Source organism: Anguilla rostrata, chromosome 2, assembly GCF_018555375.3.
Source record: "Anguilla rostrata isolate EN2019 chromosome 2, ASM1855537v3, whole genome shotgun sequence".
In the NCBI taxonomy this organism is placed as follows: Eukaryota; Metazoa; Chordata; class Actinopteri; order Anguilliformes; family Anguillidae; genus Anguilla; species Anguilla rostrata.
In genome coordinates this window covers 4,958,485-4,980,359 of record NC_057934.1, presented here as the reverse complement: position 1 = coordinate 4,980,359, position 21,875 = coordinate 4,958,485, and the positions used below count along the sequence as shown (strand labels likewise).

General features: G+C 49.3%; 1 protein-coding gene across 3 annotated transcripts in view; it reads left to right on the top strand.

The window, feature by feature from the left end:
• The window catches only part of LOC135244291 (SERTA domain-containing protein 2-like), a 42,264-nt gene extending 29,461 nt beyond the window's left edge, over nucleotides 1–12,803 (top strand). For all 3 annotated transcript variants that reach the window (XM_064316593.1, XM_064316592.1, XM_064316594.1), the window contains exon 2: nucleotides 7,434–12,803. In XM_064316593.1, the coding sequence (XP_064172663.1) occupies nucleotides 7,438–8,520 (1,083 nt within the window). In that variant the 5' untranslated portion in view covers nucleotides 7,434–7,437 and the 3' untranslated portion in view covers nucleotides 8,521–12,803. The remainder of the gene's footprint in view (nucleotides 1–7,433) is intronic.
• Nucleotides 12,804–21,875: the final 9,072 nt, after the last annotated feature.

Below are 21,875 nucleotides of genomic sequence, written 5' to 3'. Positions count from 1 at the left end.
CACTCATCTCCGCGTTCAGGCTGCTCCATGTTCAGGCTCATGCTGCTGCATGGTCAGGCTCCCTCTCATCTCCGCGTTCAGGCTCCCACTTATCTCCACGCTCAGGCTCCCACTTATCTCCGCGTTCAGGCTCCCACTTATCTCCACGCTCAGGCTCCCTCTCATCTCCGCATTCAGGCTCCCGCTCCTCTCAGCGTGCAGGCTTGCTCTGCTCGGCGCGTCTATTTTTACCCACCGTCCCTCAGCGGGGGATTCTGTGTGTGTGACGTGCTCCTCCTGGGAGCGTTGTGTCATGTGTAGGGATAGGGTTACCAGATCTGCAGCCAAGGCCTGCTGTGTGTGAGCGTGTGTGAGAGACAGAGAGAATGTGAGTGAGTGAGCATGGTCTGAGTGAAAAAGGGAGTGTGTGTGTGTGCATGCGTGTGTCTGTTTGTGTCTGTTTGTGTGTGTGTGTGTGCATGTGTGTGAGAGCGAGAGACAGAGAGAATGTGAGGGAGTGAGCATGGTCTGTGTCTGAGAGAGCAAGGGAGTGTGTGTGTGTGTGTGCATGCATGTGCATGCGTGTGTGTGTGTGTGTGTGTGTGTGTGTGTGCATGTGCATACATGCATGCATGCATGTGCTGTAACAGCAGCAGATACTCTTGGAGCAGTGAGCAGTGAGCAGTGTGCAGTGTGCAGGGTGCAGTGTGCACTCGATGCTGCTGAGTGTGTGTTTTTCTCTGCTCCTCTGCGTGTTCCCCGGGGAAACGGCCTCTGGCGTCATCGCCCAGGACTTTGACACACATTCTGTACCTAACGGCTCAGGTTTCAGCAGGAGCAGCACTGAGCACGCTCCAAACGCATGGCTCAGCGGCCTCAGGCATGAGCATGACGTACCCAGAATTCACTTCACTTCAGTTCAGTTAAACTGAATTCTGTTTGATTCAAGTCAAATCAGTTCAGTTCAGTTCAATTAAAAGAGCTTTATTTATAAAGGCATGAATTTTGATATATTTCCAAACCCGTAGTTTTAGAGAGGCTGTACAGAACAGACGCTGTCACGTGTGCCTCCGTATCTTTGCGTTTCGTGTGAGCTCAGCTGGGAAGGTGCGCAGTGAAGTGTTATTTGGTGAAGCCGCTGAGCCTCTGCTCCTGTCATTTCTGTCAGAGAAGGGAAGAGGATCCGTTTTTCTGTGTGTGCGAGTCTCTCTCCCTTTCTCTCTCTCTTTCTCTCTCTCTCTCTCTCTCTCTCTCTCTCTCTCTCTCTCCACACGTCATCCCCGCAGCGTACCGCTCCTCCTGTCCGACCGGTTTCGCGCGTGCCCCCCCCCCCCCGTCCCGTCCCGCTGGCAGCAGCAGCAGTAGAAGCTGGACCCGTCCCAGCACGGCTCTGTCTCTGTAAAGGGAGACACGCCGGGCCCCAGTCCCGCCAAAGCATCGTAGTGTTTAAATCACCACGGCGGGGGCAGGTCCCATTACATCGCCCGCGCTCCAGAACCGCGGCTCCCATAATGCACCGGTGCAGTTGTAGTACAGATTTAGAGATTGTGTGTGTGTGTGCGTGTGTGTGTGAGTACGAGAGAGAATGTGTGTGTACGAGTGTATGTGTGTGAGTGTATGCATGATTGTGAGTGCATGTGTGTATGCAAATGTGTGTGCGTGCATGTGTTTTTGAGTTTTTGAGTGTGTGTGAGTGTGTCTGTGAGTGTGCGTGCATGTGTGCGAGTGTGTTTGTGTGTGAGTGTGTGTGCGCGTGTGCGAGATTCTAAACTGTAATAAATGGGGAAAGTGGAGAAAGGAGCCAGTTACACAAGCAGCCCTAAAGGGACCAGGGAAGGTCAGCGTAATGCAGGAATATGTGTTTAATCTGTGTAACTCTCAACCCTCACACACTGAAAGACACTAAATCTGCTGCTCTTTAACACTGTGCGGTTTAATATGGCCTCTCATTCCCACCTTTTCTCTCAGAGAGAGAGAGAGAGAGAGATCTCTCTCTTTCCCAATTCAAGCTGCACACTTTCCAGCGCATAGTCAGCTGAATCGGACATTTTACTGGGGACGCGCTGTGGCAAACTGCGCGCTAGAAATGGGAGTTTTGGTGCGTGGTCTGCTACGAATGACTCATTGATCGATGACGTGAATAATTATTTCATGTTGGCAGAAAGTACTAACTCGGCACTAACCGCTGGTCTGTAGCCTCTTGGGACGTAGGGGGCGGGGTCTGTAGGCAGAACGGGGCTTTTCACGGGTACAGTCATCATTTCCTGCGCCAAAGACCCCATATCTGATCACCCTTACAGTCGCCTTTTTAAAAAACGTAGCCCAAAAAAAAACGACGACCCTGCAGTTTTTTGTTTTTTTTTCACCCGCGGGGTCATCTTGAAAGCTACCTGTTTTGGCGGGAGAAGCGCGGGTTTGGGATCGGTGTGTCTGGTGCGGGACAGGGGTCTGTGCAGAGCTGCCGCAGCGTGTGTGTGTGTGTGTGTGTGTGTGTGTGTGTGTGTGCATGTGATTGTGCATGCATGAGGGGAGGGGCAGGGGGACACAGGGTGCAGTAAAGTCAAGCGGCACTAGGAGATGAGGGTGTGTGTGTGTGTGTGTGTGTGTGTGTACGTGCCCCCAGGACCTGAAATAGCACAGCACGGATGGGGACGGGGGGGGGACTCTGTGCAGGCATGGAAACAGGGATATCCAGTTACTGGATCATCATATCACTCTCTCTCTCTCCCTCTCTCTCTCTCTCTCTCTCTCTCTCCTCCTCTCTCTCTCCTCGCTCACCCTCCCTCACTCGCTCTCTTGCATTTATTTCACTACTCATTCTTGCTGTCTTTCACTCTCCCTCCTGCTCTCTCTCTCTCTCTCTCTCTCTCTCTGTCTGTAAACGTCCCATAAAATCAGCGGTGTTCTGATTATCATTCACAGGCGTTTGTGATGCAGAATCGCGGTAAATGCGCTCCCCCCCCCCCCCCCACGCTTCAGCTCGGAGGCACCGCCGCAGTTACAGGAGCTGGACAGTGGGCCGGACGCGCTGGGATTCGTCCATGTTGCGCGTTTGCTGGAAGCGTGTGCAGAACTAGCTGCAGGAAACCTCGTTGCACGGGTGGCCCGGTCCTGGAGGTGTGCTCCCCAAAGACACCCCCGATTCTGTCCCGCGCCCCGTCCGTCAGACGGGCAGCAGCGGGCACCGGAAGCGGGGCAGCCCTGCTCCGTGTTAGCGCCGGGCTGCTAACTGGGCGTTTGCCAGATCCGCTTCTTAGAGGTCCTGAGAGTGCTCCCCCCTAAAATACCCCCACGGTTTCAAAAGCCTCTAGCCTACCTACTGGTCTGGTGCGCATGCATCGCCGTCGGCGCCATCTGGCTAGCTCGCTGTTCCGCTGCACCGGATTGGCCCAGACCGGTCCTCTTGCCACATGCTGCCTGTCCCCCAGAGGTCGAGCTGCTGAAATGATCTGAGAATGCTTGTGTGTGCCGTGTGCGCACCGATTGTGGAAATATGACGTGCCAGCGTAGGGGGCAGTGCCGAGCAGGAAAGACCGAGCAACGGGGAGCTGATTTTTTTGGGCTTCCCAGTGCAGGAGTTCCTCTCATGTCTTGTCATTCTGGAGAAGGGGAAGGGGGAGGAGCCAGCACGGGTGCTGGAGTCGCGGGAGCAATGGGGCCTGTCCTGGCCCCTCCCCCATCTCCTGGCCCCTCCCCCTCTCCTTGTTATGCTCGTGGCCCTTGGACAAAGCCCAGCAGCAGGGTTCCACATGTGACGGGCGGGGAGAGAGAGAGAGAGAGAGAGATAGAGAGAGAGAGAGAGAGCACAGCAAAGCCAGAGGAATGCTTAGGGTGGGGCTACAGTGGCATCAGTCACTGCTGTAGCGTGCACACACACACGCACGCACACAAACACAGCGTCACACACACGCACTCACACTGCGCACACACATGCACACACCCACACACACAAACAAACGTACGTAAACAGAGAAAGACATCTCCACACAGACACGCGTGCGCACACCACCCACACAGGACGAGATGTACACACGCTTGCACGTACAGGAGTTTGGCTGCAAGTTATGTTAGTGTCTGCATCCTGGGGCACTTTTCAGTGCCAGCTGTGATGGCTGTAACTCACTCTGTCTGTCCGTCCATCTGTCTGTCTGTCTGACTGACTGACTGACTGACTGACTGTCTGTCTGTGTGTCTCTTTCTGTCTGTCTGTCTGACTGACTGACTGTCTGTCTGTGTGTCTGACTGGCTGTCTTTTTGTCTCTTTCTGTCTGTTTCTCTATCGTTCTCTTTCTCCCTCTCTCTCTGTCCCCCCACCCCCGTCCCCACAATCACTCTGGGTGTATTCCCAGCTCACCATGTTTGTCATGGTTACTGGCATCATAGCAACCAGCCCAGCCACCTGCACTTCCTGACAGAGTGAACGGCCTTTTGGGGTGAAGCGGAGCAGGGCAGGGCAGGGCGGGCGGGGCAGGTTGGGGTGGGTGGGACAGAGCTGAGTGGGCAGGGTGGGTGGGGCGGGGCGGGACAGGGCAGGGTGGGCAGTGGCAGGTATGGCAAGGGGAGGGAGGGGGGTCAGTGGTAGGGGTGTGCCGTAGGGTAGGGTATAGAGGTACTAAAAAAGCATCGCAGTGTAAAAATAGTTGTAGCTGTACTAAACTGCGCTAGTGCATTTAGGAAAACTCAGTACTTCATGAAAAGGCGCCTGAAATTGCTTTCTCTCGCAGTGAAATGATTGCCCTCCACTGGAACGTAAATACAGCGCCTTTTCCGAACTGACCAGGGGTGTAGTGGTGCCCACGTTCACACTGTTCGGTGCGGGACGTTCGCTTTGCTAAGCTGAACAGTCACGCTCTTGTTTTGATGTGCGTGCCCCTTTTTTTGTGCTGAACTCAAATCCAGAAACTGCCAAAAGTTTCCACAGACGACTCGGTATTAACGTGGCTTATTTTGTCCAGCGAGAAACGACGGCCAGCAAGTCGCTGTTTATGTTTTTGTAATATGTGAAACGCGATTTTATATTTCACATTTCATTTTATTTGGCCTGGAAAAAATGTACCGAGCCACGGTGTGAAGACTGGACTGAGCTGCAGTTATTTTGTGCCATTACACCCCGAGAATCGAAGGGAACGTTGATGTAGTAAAATACAGCAGCGCTTCGCCTGCGAAGCCAGTGATAAAGGCAGACCAGACGGCAGTGTTGCAGCACGCTCGTCCCGAAACGCGCTTCCTGGAGACGCTGGTGCCGAACCACGCCGTGGCGAATTGAGTCTGCGCTCAGCTGAGACGCTCCATCAAAATCCCCGCGGTGGCGTTTCTCACCCTCTCTCTTTACATGCAGCTGGACCTGTTTTTTCTTTTTCTTTTTTGGGGGTTTCCTGTTGAAAACCTGGCTCATTCATCTCCATTTGAAAGCCCCCCCCCCTCCTCTGTGCTGCTCTCTGGCTGTCTCTCCTGTCCTGCCCGTGCTTTTTTAATCAGGGGCAGAATGGAGAACCTGAATTCAGAAGCACATTATCATAAAAGGGAAAAAAAAAGTAGCTGTCTTCCTTGCTCATCTGGTGTGTGTGTGTGTGTGTGTGTGTGTGCACGTACATGTGTGTACGTGTGTAACGTGCATGTAATGTGACTTGAGGGAGAACCACTTGAACCACCAAAAGCAAGAGCCAGAGTGGAGTGTGGTTCTGGGACGCTGTATTGTAAGTCATGTGACCTCTGTGAAAGCCTGCTCATTTTCCTGCCTCCCTGTGATTGGCTGCAGAGCTGCTTCGAGTGCCGTGGAACTGTGAGTCACTGTAACGGCATGACTGTACCTAGGAAACACAGCACAGCAAGGCTCAAAGAGCAGCCATCTTTGAACGGGGATTTGGATGCAGCAGAAGTTTACAGCTGAACGTAGCCTTGGTGTATTTGAGTGTGTGTGTGTGTGTGTGTGTGAGTGTGTGTGTTTGAGTGAGAGGGACTTCCCTTTTTTTTGTGACAAGGCCTTGCGTTGTGGCCGAGTAAAAGGTCACATCTCCGTGTCACCTGTGAGCGGGCTGTGACTCACTCCCACGTGCGTGCACACACACACACACACACACACGCACAGACACAGACACACACGCACGCACACACACACACACACACAGACACACACGCACACACACACACACACACACACAACACACACACACACACAACACACACACACACACAACACACAACACCACACACACACACACACACACACACCACACACACACACAGCACACACACAGACACACACACACCACACACACACAGCACACACACCAACACACAGACACATACACACACGCACACACACAGACACACACACACACGCACACACACAGACACACCCACACACAGAAGTCTTCTGACTCTTGTCACGCAGCACACAGCTTCCCTATGATACACGCTTCACTGCAAGGAAGCACGTGGACTTCCAGGAAGCGTCACGTTTAACACCAAACCACCAAGCCCAAACCCTACTGAGCTATCCTCTCCTTCAGGGAACTTTTACAAACCCGGTTACTGAACTCCTGTCATCTGTTTCTAAGTGTTCTTAGTAAAAAACTAAAATCCATTTCTGTTTACGGTGTGTATTTGGGTCAGACTGCTTGGATTTGCCGCCACTATTTGAAGGCTCTGTAGTAGTCTTTAAAAATTTGGTGTAAAAGACTGGCATGCACACAGAGTGCATGATCACTGGTGAGAGCAGGGGGGCTGTCCCGCCCGGCCTTACCCTGACAGGGGGGAGAAACGAGCCCCGAGCTGTTCTGAGGGTGCATCACACTATACCTGCCTGTCTGTGTGTCTGCAGGCTTGTGGAATCTGTGTGTGTGTGTGTGTGTGTCTGTGTGTGTGTGTGTGTATCTGTGTGTGTGTGTGTGTGTGTGTGTGTGTGTGTGTCTGTGTGTGTCTGTGTGTGTGTTGTGTGTGTGTGTGTGTGTGTGTGTGTGTGGTGTGTGAGTGTGAGTGTAGTGTGTCGTGTGTTGTGTGTGTGGTGTGTGTGTGTGTCTGTGTCTGTGTGTGTGTGTGTGTGTGTGTGTGTCTGTGTGTGTGTGTGTGTGTGTGTGTGTGTGTGTGTGTGTGTGTGTCTGTCTGTGTGTGTGTGTGTGTTGTGTGTGTGTGTGTGTGTGTGTGTGTGTGTGTGTGTCGTGTGTGTGTGTGTGTGTGTGTGTGTCTGTGTGTGTTGTGTGTGTGTGTGGTGTGTGTCGCTGTGTGTGAGTGTGCTGTGTTGTTAGGGTGTCAGTCTCTGTTGTCTCTGGGGCCTGGTAGGACTGTGAGGTGTGGTGCACCTGAGGCACTGCGGTTAGCGCACGTGTGTGTGTGTGTGTGTGTGTGTGTGTTCCAGAAACGTCTGTCACCAGGCGCTGTATAAATAAATGCTTACTGGTGTTATGGCCGTCTGTGCTGTGGGTAACGTTGCTGTTCCGCTGGTCTCTGTGCAGATATATGTTGGGTAAAGGAGCAAAGCGGAAGTTGGACGAGGATGAAGACGGGCTGGAAGGCAAAGCGCTGGCGGGCCCGGCGGACGGGCCGTCCAAGGCGTCGTACACGCTGCAGCGGCAGACCATCTTCAACATCTCGCTGATGAAGCTGTACAGCCAGCGGGCGCCGCCCGAGCCCAGCCTGGAGCGCCGCGTGCTCATCAACAACATGCTGCGCCGCATCCAGGAGGAGCTGCGGCAGGAGGGCGGGCCGCCCCGGCCCCTCTTCTTCCCCGCCTCGCCCCCCCCCGACGACCCCGTGGACGAGGGCTTCCGCGAGGCGCAGCCCGCCTTCGGGGTCCTGGCCCCGCCCCCCCCTCCGCCGCCGCAGGCCCCGCCCCCTCCCGGCCCCGCCCCTCCGGACTCCTGCCTCACCCCCGCCTCCCTGCTGGAGGACGACGTCTCCTTGTTTTGCACTTCCCCGTCCCCCAACCACCCGCACCCCCACCCGCACCACGGGGCGGCCCGACTCCCCCCCTCGGCCCCGAAGGACAGCTTCTCCTCGGCCCTGGAGGAGATCGAGGAGTTGTGCACGACCGTGACGGCGACCATGACTACTACCTCCCCCCTCGGGGCGACCCCCCACCTGCCCCCGCCCCCCCCCGCGGGGTCGGACTCGAAAGAGCGCGCCAAAAAGCCAGCGGGGCCCGCCGCGCCCTCGGAGGGCCGGGTCGCTATGGCAACGGCCGAGCCCAGGCTGACAGACTCCGCCCCTCCCGCTCCCTCGCTGCCACCGTCCAGCGGCCTGGACGCAAGCGGCACCTCCTCCTCCTCGTCCTCCTCCTCTTCCTCGGCCTTCCTCACGGACCTGGCCCTGGACGACATCCTGTTCGCTGACATCGACACCTCCATGTACGACTTCGACGCCTGCACCTCGACCGCGGGGGCGGGGGCCGCCAAAACGCCGCCCGTGGTGACGGCGGACGACCTGGTCAAAACTCTGTCGCCCTACGGGCCCGGCCCGGCCTCGCCCGTCCCCTCCAGCCAGCCCTTCAAAATGGACCTGGCCGAACTGGACCACATCATGGAGGTCCTGGTGGGCTCGTGATTTTTAAACACAAAGTAAATAAATCAAACTTTATACCAGAACAACAAAAAACTGAAAGTCAGTTCTTTTATGACTGTTTGTTTTTTTTTTTTTCTACAGTTTTTTTTTTTTTTAACTTTAAAAAAAAAAAAAAAAAAAAACATCTGCAAAATTGTAAGAATACGGACGGTGAGGACACCAACTACTACTTCACGACACTGTGCATGGATTTATTCGCTTGCCTTTCCCAAAAAACACCCCGAAAAGGAACAAAACAGCCCCGGCTTTCTAGCAGACGCGAGTGCCTTCACCTGTGTGCGACCGCTTTGTAAATTCCCCCCATTTTGCTTTTCTTTCTCGACATGGAAGTTTCGTCGCTGAACTGGCACCATCTCCCGTGGAAGACACCCGCCGATCGTCCACGGACGTCGTGCTCCCTCACGGTGCAGAGAACGAACATTTTAACTGTAAAGCACAAGGAAGTGTAGAGAGAAAACGCACCCCCAGCTACAGTCGCCTTTTCCTGTATAAAGGTTTTCTTTCAGAAATGTATAGGAAGTGTTATCTGCCTTTTTTTAAATTTTATTTTGTTTTTGCTGTCCTCTCGATTCACCTGTTTTATCGACACTGGCATGCTGTATTACTGACACCCGCGTGACGGAACACAGCTTTTTCCCAAATTCTGCCCCGATCTCACATACACAGATGTTTTCTATATAAGACACAAGAGCTAAGTCCCCCCCAATACAGGCTGAGTGTTTTGAACAACTTTCTCCAATGTTCGTTCGGGTGTGGCTTCATACGAATGGTTTTATACGAATAGCCTGTGCATTTGTACAATAACACACAAAACGCTACGTCTGGGGCGGAAGGAGAAACGATAGCTTTACTACACCATTCTGCATTCGGATGCATGGGAGAGTTCATGGGGATGTGATTTTTTTAATTATTTTTACCCCCGATGAATCAGGAAATGCTAGTTTTTTTGGCTTGTATTTGGCTTCATTGCTGTACGTTTTCTCTTGAGATTGCAGAAGCTTTAGATGCAGGATGTATCGAAGCTCTCCGCGTCTGGTCGAGGCTTTTAGGGTCTGAAAAAATCAGTATTTCCTTATTTAATCATTCGAGGGGGGGATATCACATCCCTGGTTGGGTCAAACGCTCGCTGGTGTCCCGTTGGAGGTGACAGGTAATAATGCCCCCCCCCACCCCCACGCACTGTGATGGTCCAAACATACAGGAGACCCCCCAGCAGGCAGACCTCTCCCCCCCCCCACAGCTCTCCAGCCATTGTATTATGATGTCAAAGATCTTTTTATAAGAAACAAATGCTCATAAATGTCAAGGGTTAAAATTACCATCATGTAAAAAAAAGTGGGAAACTTTTTTTTCCTCCAAATATGAAAGCCATGAGTTTGTCAAATCATGTGATTGATTTACTGTGAGTTTGTTTTTGTTCTTTTGCCTTTTTTTTGTAATTTTCCTAAAATGGCCCTCCCATTCCTGAGAAAATACAGAATATTACAGATGTCAATACAAACTATCAGGTATCCTGCTAACACTGATTTTGCCAGCTTTTTTTTTTTTTTTGCAAGGGTGTGGTTTACTTTTTTCTTTATGAACTGAGCATTTACAACTAAATTGTACAAACCTCTGTCAGGATGCGATGTTAGCGTGGGAGGGGTAGCGACAGCTAGCGTCGTACCCGGGCAGGATCAGGGGTCAGGGGTCAGGGGTCAGCGTCGGTTCAACCAGTCCGGTCCGGGTTCTCTGCAGACTGTCTCCCTCTATGCATGACCTGTCCACCACACGGAACTCCTCCACTCCCTGTTGCACCAAAAAAAAAAATTATTAATACTAATAATAATAATAATAATAACAATGCTAATAATAATAATTAGCCTCCAGCCTGCTGCCAAATGTCACAGCTCCTGTAAACGGTACTTATGCATATTCCACGTGCAAGAATGCAACTCAGTATCCTTTAAGATGAAATTGTGCTTCTGTGGGACTTACTTTAATGTATTAATTTATTAATTTCTCTGTCATCCAGCAGTGTTGAAGTGGTGTCTGCTCTCTCTCTCCTTGTCACTGTGGGGGGGGGGCTGGGTCTGCGCAGGTGAAGTAAACCAGGTGCCGGCGTTGGCGATTAGGGGTGAAGATCTAGCACGCACGTGTTCGTCACGCGTCGGCAGTCCGTAGAGGGACCATTCCCAGGTTCCGAATAGAACCCGGGACCTTCCTTGGGTCAATGACATCATCCATTCCAAATGAGGAAAGCGTTCTATGCCGAGATGAACTGAAGGGACAAAAGCTACAGTGAGGCCAGCATTTATCAGCCAATAGGTTTGCAGCATACAAAGAGATCCTTTAAAAATTATTTAATGTACAGAATTTTAATTTTAAATCCTTGTTTTTATTTGTAGTCTTTTATTTTTGTCACAGGTGTTGCAGTCACTTTTATTAGTTACGATTAAAACCGCAATCATCAGGAGAGCGGGATTTCCCAGCATGCACTGCATTCCCGCTTTAGACCGATGGGAACGTCAGTATCGACAGGACAAGCTTCAGGTGCTGACGTATCTCCGTGTGTTTCGAGAAGAGGCTTACCTTCTTACATAACCTGACGTGAATCATAGAGGAGTGTGTGTGTGTACATGCAGCGCTCACCTGTTACCGTGACTACACTGTACGCTGTACAGCCCAGAAGGATGAAGTCACTTGTGGTGGAGAAAAAACTACCCTTGGAGAAGAGTACATGCGTGTAAACTACCCAGGGAGAAGAGTACATGCGTGTAAACTACCCAGGGAGAAGAGTACATGCGTGTAAACTACCCAGGGAGAAGAGTACATGCGTGTGAACTACCCAGGGAGAAGAGTACATGCGTGTAAACTACCCAGGGAGAAGAGTACATGCGTGTGAACTACCCAGGGAGAAGAGTACATGCGTGTAAACTAAAGGAGAACAGTACATGCGTGTAAACTACCCAGGGAGAAGAGTACATGCGTGTGAACTACCCAGGGAGAACAGTACATGTGTGTAAACTACCCAAGGAGAAGAGTACATGCGTGTAAACTAAAGGAGAACAGTACATGCGTGTAAACAGCACATACGTGTCTCACTGTGTTGATTCGGCTCCACTGAGTGACAAGGAGAGCCAAGCAGACAAATGTACTGATTCATTAATTTTTTTTTTTTTTTAATCTTTTGGTTTTGAAGTGATTTTTGTTTTGTCTTATTTATTTTTCATCTCCTGTGTAAATATATTTATTTTAATGTGATGCTAACATCTGGATTGTAATGTGTACAGAATGTATGTAGGAATGTAATTTTAGGAATGTATTTTGTATGAAAATGGGTGGAAGCCATGTTTATGACTTATACTTTTAATTATTTTAATTACCAATTTACTTTTCTCGCTGGGACAGGGGCCGGGCGTTTGTGAGTGGGGCGTACCGGGTCACAGTAGACAGCTCCCCAGCCCGTATGCGTGTGTGTGTGTGTGCGTGTGTCTGTTTGCGTGAGTGTGTGTGTGTGTGTGTGCGCGTGTGTGGGTGTCTGTTTGCGTGAGTGTGTGTGTGTGTGTGCGCATCTGTTTGCGTGAGTGTGTGTGTGCGCGTGCGTGCGTTTGTGTGTACATGTGTGTGTCTGTGTGTGCATGCGCGTGCGTGTGTGTGCGCATGCGTGCGCGTGAGTGTGTGTGTGTGTGTGTCTGTGTGTGCATACATATGTGTGTGTGTGTGTGTGTGCATGCATGTGTGTGCCCTTGTGTAAGTGTGCTTTGTGTGAATGGTTGGTGCAGCAGACGGCTTTGCTTCTCGTACTCGCTGAGACGTCTGCGACCCAAAGCTGATCAGAACAAAACTTCCTCCGTAAGTCTTTCGATGCCAAACTGTGTTCAGAAGGGAAGAGAGAAAACCCCAATCCCGCTTTTCTTTACCTGGCACCGTGTCTCGACCCCCCCCCTCCTCTCGTGTGCGACCACTGCGCCAGGCTACTCTGCATGTCCTCAGTTTGGGGGGGTGGGGGAGCGGGATGGGGCGGTGTGGTGCTCTTCTGTTTTTAAAAGGCTGTATTTTCCCCCCATAGGCCTTTGAGCTGTGCCTTTTCCTATGCAATATTACCGACATATTCATCATCAAAAACTGATTTACTGTATTCACGTCAAGGTGTATGGACTGATATATAAATATATAAATATATATATAAATATACAAAAAATGGAGATGTGTATATGAATTTGAAGCAGTCTTACTTTTGTAGTTTTATATTATACAATAAACTATTAAAAAAATGAAACTCATTGCTGGTATTTGTTTCGTGTCCTTGCTGCTCGAGCTCGTCTGTCTGTTCTCTGTCTGTAGTGAAACTCTTTCTGCCAGGGCTTTGAGAAACACGCTCGACACCAACAGCTGTTCCTTTCACCCACTCTCACAGGAACCTGTGAAGAATTGATAGCTTTTAATAATGCACTCCTTCCTTTTGGGTTAAGTTCTCCTTTAGTCTCTATTCAGTGAAGGTCTCCATGCCTCTCCCCTGCCACTGTGAGGGATTGATATGTTTTAATCCCATACTGTATTTTGGGTTTAGTCTCTATTCAGGAAAGGTCTCCATGCCTCTCCCCCACCACTGCGTGGGATTGATATATATTAATCCCATACTGTATTTCGGGTTTAGTCTCTATTCAGGAAAGGTCTCCATGCCCCTCCCCCACCAATCTCACAGCAACCTGTGAGGGATCGATAGATTTTAATCACACACTGCTTTTAGGGTTTAGTCTCTATTTGGAAAAAGGTCTCCACGCCTCTCACCACCCCCCCCCCCTCCTCCCCCACTGTGTGGGATTGATAGATTTTCATCCCATGCTGTCCTTCCTTTCATCCCCCCACCCCCTCCCCACCCCTTTAGCACCCCCCCCCTCCCCCCCACCCCCACCCCCACCCCACACCGCCGACAGTTGCTCCTGTGTCGCAGACGTGACTCACGGCTGCTCTGGCTGCTATTTCGGGCGTTTGGGGGCCGCGTAGCGAGACAGCGGCGGACGCTTTTAGAAAGCGGAGCCGGCTGCGCTGCTCCAGGGAGGAAGGAAGGGGGGGGGGAAACCGCCGGACCGTGAGCTTGCGGCTCTTTTTTCTGTGTGTTTTTCTGCTCGTTGCTTTTGGAAGAGCTTGAGCCAAAATGGCTGCCAGCGCCTATCTTTTTTGATTCCTCCTTTAAGTTTTTTTTTCTTTTTTAAAAAATTTTTCCCATTTCCTTCTCCTTTGGAATTCCTGGTTTTTGGAATGATGGTGGTGGGTTTTTTTTTCTTGCCAAAATTATACAGTGACTCTCATCAGTTCCGACAGACCTTGGTTTGAGTATGGAACAGGGGTTCTAAAACCGACTGAATTTTTTGATAGTGATACCTTCTTTTTTTTAGAGCCCAAACTCTAAATTAGGGCTGCCCAGCCCTGATCCTGGAGATGTACTGTCCTGGAGGTTTCCACTCGAACCCTAACAAAGCACATCTCATTCAACAGCTAGAGCAGGGCTGCTCAACCCTGATCCTGGAGATGTACTGTCCTGGAGGTTTTAATTTCAACCCTAATTTCACACACCTGATTCTAGTAATTACCAGCTCAATAGATCTCTAGTTGTTGAATGAGGTGTGCTTAAGAGTTGGAGTGAAAAGCCTACAAGGGCAGCTGATTTCCAGGAACAGGGTTGGGCAGCCCTGCTCTAAATCTATGCCTAATATGGCTCAGGTCACATATTCTCATGCTCGCAGTTAACCCGAAAAGCGAGGACACTGAGTCACTTTTGCGCGTGTCACCACTGAGAAGAAACAAAGGTGTTGTCTATTTGCCGGCCATGTCCCCAGGCCCATCGACACCAGGTGATTGACATCTCGTTGTCATGACGCGTCGCTCTCGGTGACGGTCGCTCGAAACTGGGGGACGCTTCACCCTCGTGTTCGTGCAAGTCTTTCCGAAGTCTTCGGTGATGAGTGTGCAGTGGGCTCCAAAACAAGCGCTGATATCACTGGATCTCATCCACTCACTCGTCTCGTCTCATGATGGACTGGCCAATCAGGCCTGGACTATGGGCATGTGCCAACGGTGGGCCACGCCTCCTTAACTCAGCCCCACCCATTATGGTAAATGGTACTGCTGTCTATAATCATGTACAACAGCCCTGGGCCATATACTGTATGTATATGAAATGCCCCAACTCTTTAGATGCCTGTAAAATTTTAAAAACCCCCACGTGAGGTCCCTGATAAAAAAAATTAAAAAAAATTTCTAAACAAAACTTACAATGCTATAAAGTAATTTTGTTCTGAATATCAGTGTGAATACAGACATGTAATTTCAGAATGAAACTGTTGCTTAAAATGTATCAATGTTTGCATCTAAATGGTACTTGTCATATTTTTTTCTTCAAACATTGCGCTTGGATGTAATTAAATCACCAGCTGTTCGGTTCACCTGCATTGTGTTTACCTGCGACCTCCCGTTTGTTAGATTGTTTTTTCTTTTTTCTTTTTTTTTGCTTCTGTTCTTTTTACCGTATGCTGCTGCTGCTAAGCATTTTCTGAGCAGAGCCACTCCCTACCACAGAGAGCCCTGCGCCTGGAGCATTAACCCTTTGAAGAGCTGGGGTTTTTTTTCTCTCTTTCTTTCTTTTTTTGGAATTTTTTTTTTAAAATTTAAATCAGAATTCTACGTCAGTGTTCTAGAACTCCGTCGATTTCACAGTCACCAGCGGCGATTGTTACATCAGCATCAGAACGTTCAGGTGCGAACATTCTAACGGCATGTTTGTGATGTCACGCCTCTAAGGGGTTAATCCTGACCCAGAAAGTGCAGGCGCTCCGCAGGAGAGACGGGGCCTAATCGCCGGGCATGCTGGGACGGCCTCGCTGCCGCGCGATGGACTGCGTGTACGGAACGGTGAGGGAGAAGATTCTCTCTCCCTCTCTCTGTCTCTCTCTCTTTCTGTCTCTGTCTCTTTCTTTCTATCTCTATCTCTCTCTCAGCGTTTTAGGGGTGTGGAGGTCAAACTCGGACAGCATGTTGAATACCATCGGGTTCATTCTATCCCACCCTGGTATGTCGTGTAGGCCTCGGCGATATTGCACTTATGCGGTATTATGGGATGGCCAAAATGCAGTGATTCAGTGCTCATCGTCGTGACCAGCAGAAATTTCACAGATCAGATAGGTATTAATGCCCTTGAGAAAAAAAAAACCATTGCTCTATCTTTCTGTATATATGTATATATATATATAATGTTATTACATTTTATTTTTCCTCTAGAAGCTCTTTAGAAAGCCAATTATTTATCCTTCTGGATCAGCTGATGCACTTTCCTGAGGTGAAGTAGCTGGTCGTGGTGAAATAATTGAATCAGAATAATAGAAATGCCTCCATAAAATGAGCAGTTCTGAGGTACAGTATTCTGCCTCTGTGTCTTTCTCCTACCCACAAAGCTCGCTCCTCATATGAATTTTTTTTTTTTTCAACTGGAAATAAATTTGTGTCCATCTTACAGGACCCCCCCTCCTCCTCTCTCCTCCCATCCCTCTCTCTCTCTGTCTCTCTTTCCATCCTCTCTCCTTCCTCTCTCCCTCTCTCCCGTGCATAAATCGCGTCAGGCCTGAAGCGGGGATGGGAGCTTGGGTGCTGAGGACCAGAGGCTGTCGCCGTTCATTACCGGGAGACGTGCCTCGCGGCTCCGCGGCATTAAAATGGTAATTCTGCCGATGCCGTCGCGCGCGGAGGGCCCCCCTTCATAAACGCCTTTCATCCGGGTGCTTTAAAGGAGCCGCGGACGCTAACAAGCAAATAAAGCCTACCTCTTTTTTTTCTTTCTTTTTTTTTTTTTGCCATGATCTGATTGGCGGTCTAGCTGCCATGCCAGTTCTAGAAGCAGGTGGGGGGGGGGGGGGGGGGGGCCTGGCAAACTGTGAAATGTCAGGAAATCAAAGGCAAGTCAGTGATTCTGCTTTCCACTGGTTCCACTGAGTCCAAGCACCCTGCCAATGGAAAAGATAATAGAAAAAAAAATATATATATATATATATATATAAATAATTATATGAGGCTCCTATCATTTACATGCACAGGCTCATATACCTGAGTGTATGTTTATGGTTCAATGGTGTGCGTTTGTGTGGCTTCTGTCACATTCAGAATGTCCTCCGGAAGCCTTCAGGCTCACGTCCAGTTTAAAGCAGTCCTCCTCACTCCAGCTGACAGTCGCGCTGGCAAACGTGACATATACTTGCTAAAGGAAGCCGCGCGCATTTCAGAGGATGCAGTGCGCGTTAGTCGGCGCTCTCCTCTCCCGAGTCGATGGAGGACACTGCATGCGTCCGATTAACAGGAAACACAACTCGGAAATCTTTAAATACACACGACACGCAGTAAGCACGCGGTTACGGGAAAACGACACCGCCATTGCGCATGTAATATCCACGCGCCAGTGGCCCTCCCAGTCACCGGATCTGATCCCGAGCCTGTGTTTATGAGCTGTTCCGGAATGCCGCCCGAGGCTTAAGTTTTGCGCTTCCATTTACCACTGTAAGTGTGAGCTTTATTGATTTCCTCGTGGAAAAGTGGTGCGATATTCCTCCTGCGGAATTCCAGACGCAGGTGGACTCTGTGCCACGGTGCTTATAGGCTGTACTGGCCAAGAGGTGGGCCAACACCCAATAAATAGACTTCACTTCAGTGCTTCACTTTTTTTTTTTTAAACCCCTACCTGTCTGTGCTGTATACATGTAGGAAGATGGGAAATTGTACCTTTAGGCAGCGAAGGACAGTGATTAAAATAAACAAAAAATAAGTGGCACGTTAGCCCCTTAAACACCAGTTCAGTTTTCACAGTAAATTTCTGTACACAGGCCATGTGTATGTTTATTTCTACATTTGCACAGCAGACGGCCAGTAATTTACTTTCAGTTTTAGCTCTAAAAGAGTAGATTTGAGTAGTAGTGCTGACACCGTGGGAGTGAGAGAGAAGCACAGACCCTGAGGTGGGCTAATTTATTCGCGATGTACTGCCGGTACAGCCCACTCCAGCGCGCGCCTCGGTCGTGCAGAGGGAGCCTCCAGCAGACTTCCCACCGCCAAAACCCACTGCTCTCTCCCTCCTCTTCTCCTCCCCTTCCCTCCTCCTCCTCCTCCTCCTCCTCCCCTTCCCCCTCCTCCTCCTCCCTCGTTCTGTCAGGTCAGTGCTTTGCAGCCGTACTTTGCACGATCCGGCGCCTCTTCTCAAACACAGCGGCAGCTAAAGGAAGCGGAACCACCCCCAGCCGTCCACGCCACAAACCCTACCAGCAGCAGTCTCTGCGCTCGGCGGACCCACACAGCCACACGTTTACGTAACACCCGCTCTGACTCACGGCTGCCTCCGCTGGATAGAATGCGAACAGCCGCTTTATTTTAATTTTTTAAAAGTCCTCTTGTGTCGCAATTGGCTCCGGACCGCTGAATGAGTTATAGCACAAACATGTTCGCATGCGTCATTTCATACATTTTTGCGATGCTTCACTCCCATTTAATTTTTTTTTTAATGCAGGCTTCTTACGTACCATGGTCAATTCTGAAGTGCATTAAAGATGATGCACTTCCGAAATAATTTGGCTACTTTTCAAATAAGGGTGAGCACTGGACTAAATGTATTTCGAATACGTTGGTCTTCGATTTTGACATAAATTTAAAAAGCTGTCCTATTCTGTCCTATTCTTCAAACACTATACACGCACGTGACGCGGCTCGCGAAATTACAGCTTCGTGTGGAGAAGCACTGTCATATTTTGTCAAGAACAATATCCCAATATCGTTGCTACTGTAAAACAAATACGTTTTTCATCTACTTTGCATGGATAAGCCATTAAAATGATTGAACTGTGGGTAACTAGTGCAACTAGTGGATATAATGTACATCTTGTGGCTCTGTACTGTAATAAGAACTCTCATGCAAATGAACTGGTGAAATTTATTCAGTACGTAGCGGGGGTGGCAATATCACTCTGTGCAACTGTGAAACTATGAAGACTTAAGTTTTTCAATGTGTTGCTAGTAGCCTACCATACGAGGGTGAAGGCAATATTCACAGACGAGCGCACATACGCGAAGAACGTGACGCACACACGCGAGGAACGTGACGCACACGTTGACGTTTGCCGAGCAGCTGAAAGAGGTCGCTTTGCAAGCAAAAATAAAGTGCAGTCGATTCGGGCCATGCTAAAGTTCGGCCAGTTAATCATTCAGAGGGACACAAGAACTTGTGCTTTATGCACGAAAACTCCCGCAAACACGGAGACCTAGGCTACTGTACTGCGCAGTCTTGGTAAGACCGACCGTGATATCCCACTGCGCTGTGCACATGAACGTGACGCATTGTAATTCAAATAAGAATACTCTTATCTAGAGCAACCTATACAACTTAGGCCTAAACACCAGAACAAAGAGATACTGAGATGACTGTTGTTGTAGGCTATAATCTTAAGTGTTTGTAGCAAAGTATTTGAGGGCTGGACACGACAAAAATTTCTAGACTAAAGCGGTCTTCGAAGGTTGGCAGAACAGGAGCAATGCTGTGGGTGGTGGACCTGTGTAGGAGAAGCAAACTAACTATCAGAAAACTACGTGAACACTTGTTGTCAGGCATAAAAAACCAGTTTCCACCAACCCATTTTTTCCATTTATGAATGCACTGAATAGAGAGAGTGTGATGATGAAAAAAAGAGAAAAGAACAGAACAGTCTGTAACAAGTTTCACTCAAAAGCACAAAAGCAGCGTGGGGAAACTGTTTTACTAAATAGCGCCAACCACAAGCAAGGACCGTCACAGCCGCATAGCCTGCCGTCTCTCTACAACGGCACCAGGCCAGAACCTCACATGATGCATTGTGGGAAACGTGACGCCGCACAAATCCTGGCTGTTCCGGAGCTCCGCTGCCTTGCTTTCTTTTCTTTTTCACCTTCGGCACCTGACAGGGCGCAGGCCACCGCGCGCCACTCGAGCGTGCAGCATTTGTAAACATGCGTGCAGATCTGTCATTTAAGGCTGATTCAAAATGGCATACCCTGTTAGGTGTGTATGTATGTTTCCCCCCCATCGCCTATGCTGATTAGGAACCAGCCATACCTGCCCTAATGGGAAACGACGGCACCTGTGCCAATTGGGAACCGCCCTCACCTGGCATTTTGGAACCTAATAAATTCTGGCCAGCTCTTCACAAGTGTATTCCTTTTTTTTTTTTTTTTTTTTTTTTTTTTTTTTTTGCAGCGGGCTTACGTGATCGTGGTGCCGCTTCTATTATATTATATTATTTATTTTTTAAAGTACTCTATTTCTCTGCTTTTAGCTTAATTTAGTGGATGGTTAAGGTTTGATTTTGGTTGTATTTATGTTAGTTGCTTGAAGGAAGGTTGGGGCACAATCGGTCCGCCTTCAATACCCACAGCCATTTTTTCTAGCCGTTAGCCCACTTTTGCGTATTCCTTTTGGTTCATAAAAGTAGTATACCAAGATCTGACTCTAGCTGCTGTGTATTAAGTGCTAGCACCAGCATACCAAGGTCTGGCTCACTCGGGCTCCAGGCTTTGTCCATAGAGAAGCGTGATGAAAAGCATGTGTCCTGGCTGCAGTATTAGCCTAGCTGCACTGCTCTCTGGTTAAACGCGTACATTTGCATACTGAAAACTTGTTACTTGTAGTCCCAGCTGTGTTCGAGCATCCTTTTAACGGAAAGCAATGAGTATATTAAATAAGCAATCGCGTTCATTCTTCACACGAGTTGGGGGAAAACCCCTTTGGCAAATGAAATGTAGGTAGTAAAAAAAAAATGTGGCAGTTTGAAAGGACTGGTTTTGGCACTTGGCTTATTTTCGTGTTAAGTTCAATTTGACTGTCTACGAAGAGTGAAAGCAGGGCTAGGGTCCCTATTTGTACAACAAAAATGTAAATATTTTTTTCATTCTCCAGTGGATTTTCAGCAACGTTGGCACACGACTGCACATAAACGCTAAAAAGCCCCGTCGTTTTCCCCTTGTGGAATCCTGTTTTACGCTTCCAAAAAAAATCCATCTATAGTTCTTTGTATGCCCCAGACAGAGGCGCTGTCGAGCTTACAAGCCCTTTGTCCTCGGCTGAACTGCGAGAAGTCCGTACACTCGTACCAACGAAATGGTTGTAAGGTGCACACCGCAGCGACTGGCCACCTCTGACACTGACGTTCTTGCCCTCGACGTGCCAGAGGCCAGCTCCCGACTTATCTCTGTTTGTCGTGGCCTCTGAAACAGACTTCTATATTCTTTGCTCACCATTCAACGGCTGATAACCAACAGAAATGGGACGTGACAATCGTGCCTCTGCAAAAGACCGCATCAGCAGTCAGAATCGATCATGTGACAATAGTAAGGCGCGTGCATTTTCCCGACCGCTGTGGGTCAATGCGAAAAGAATGTTTGGAACCGTTTCCGGCACGTGTTCATGCCATTTTCCATTATTTTATAAGCTACATATTTATTCATATCCATGTCCCACAATTTATGGGAGAGTAAACAGTAAACCATAACTAGAAAAATAAAGTTAATTTTATAATCCCAAGTGACTAACCCGTGATGTTGTGTTGGTGGATGTTTTAAAAATAAATTTAAAAAAAGCTTTTTCGGAGAATTAAATATGTATGTACACATGTGCGCACAGAAATACATACTCAATATATAAATATATATGCGCAAGCACACAGAAGCCTTGATTTTATTTTATACTCCGTGCCTGTACGCCAGACAGTTCTCAGGATGCAGGGAAAGCCTTGCACAGCCTCGTATCCCCAGGGGGGGAGAGAGCGGGCGACTCTGCCAGCATTACTTCTGCTGGGCTGCAACTCGAGAGCTCAAACCTCCAGCCTACCCATGAATATTTAAACCGGGGCCCGTGTCTTTCTGGCGCGTGCATTACGCCGATATCCTTCAGCCGAGCCGAGGGGAAGCTGACAGGAGAGGTGGAGCTTCGTTTGCAGGGGGGTGGGGTGGGGTAGTGTTTTCCACACCGGAAGCAAAACGGAAGGGATTTTTTCACCGTCCTTCTACAGCGGCAGCGTTGCACGGCAACCAAAAACAAAGGGATGTACTGTACCGTGAACAGTATTAGACATTTGATTTACCGGCTGCCCTTAAATGTTCCGGAATGTTAAACCGGCTTGGAGACTGTGGAAGATGGCATCTCACAAAACCTAATTTACTTCATTGCAGGGTTTCCAGGTAACAGGCACGCCATTTGGTTCGTGTATCAGTAAGACAGGAGACTGGTGCACCTATGATAGGGGAGCGATTAGGTGACTAAGGATAGACCATCATGGCTGATTCCGCAGAGTAGT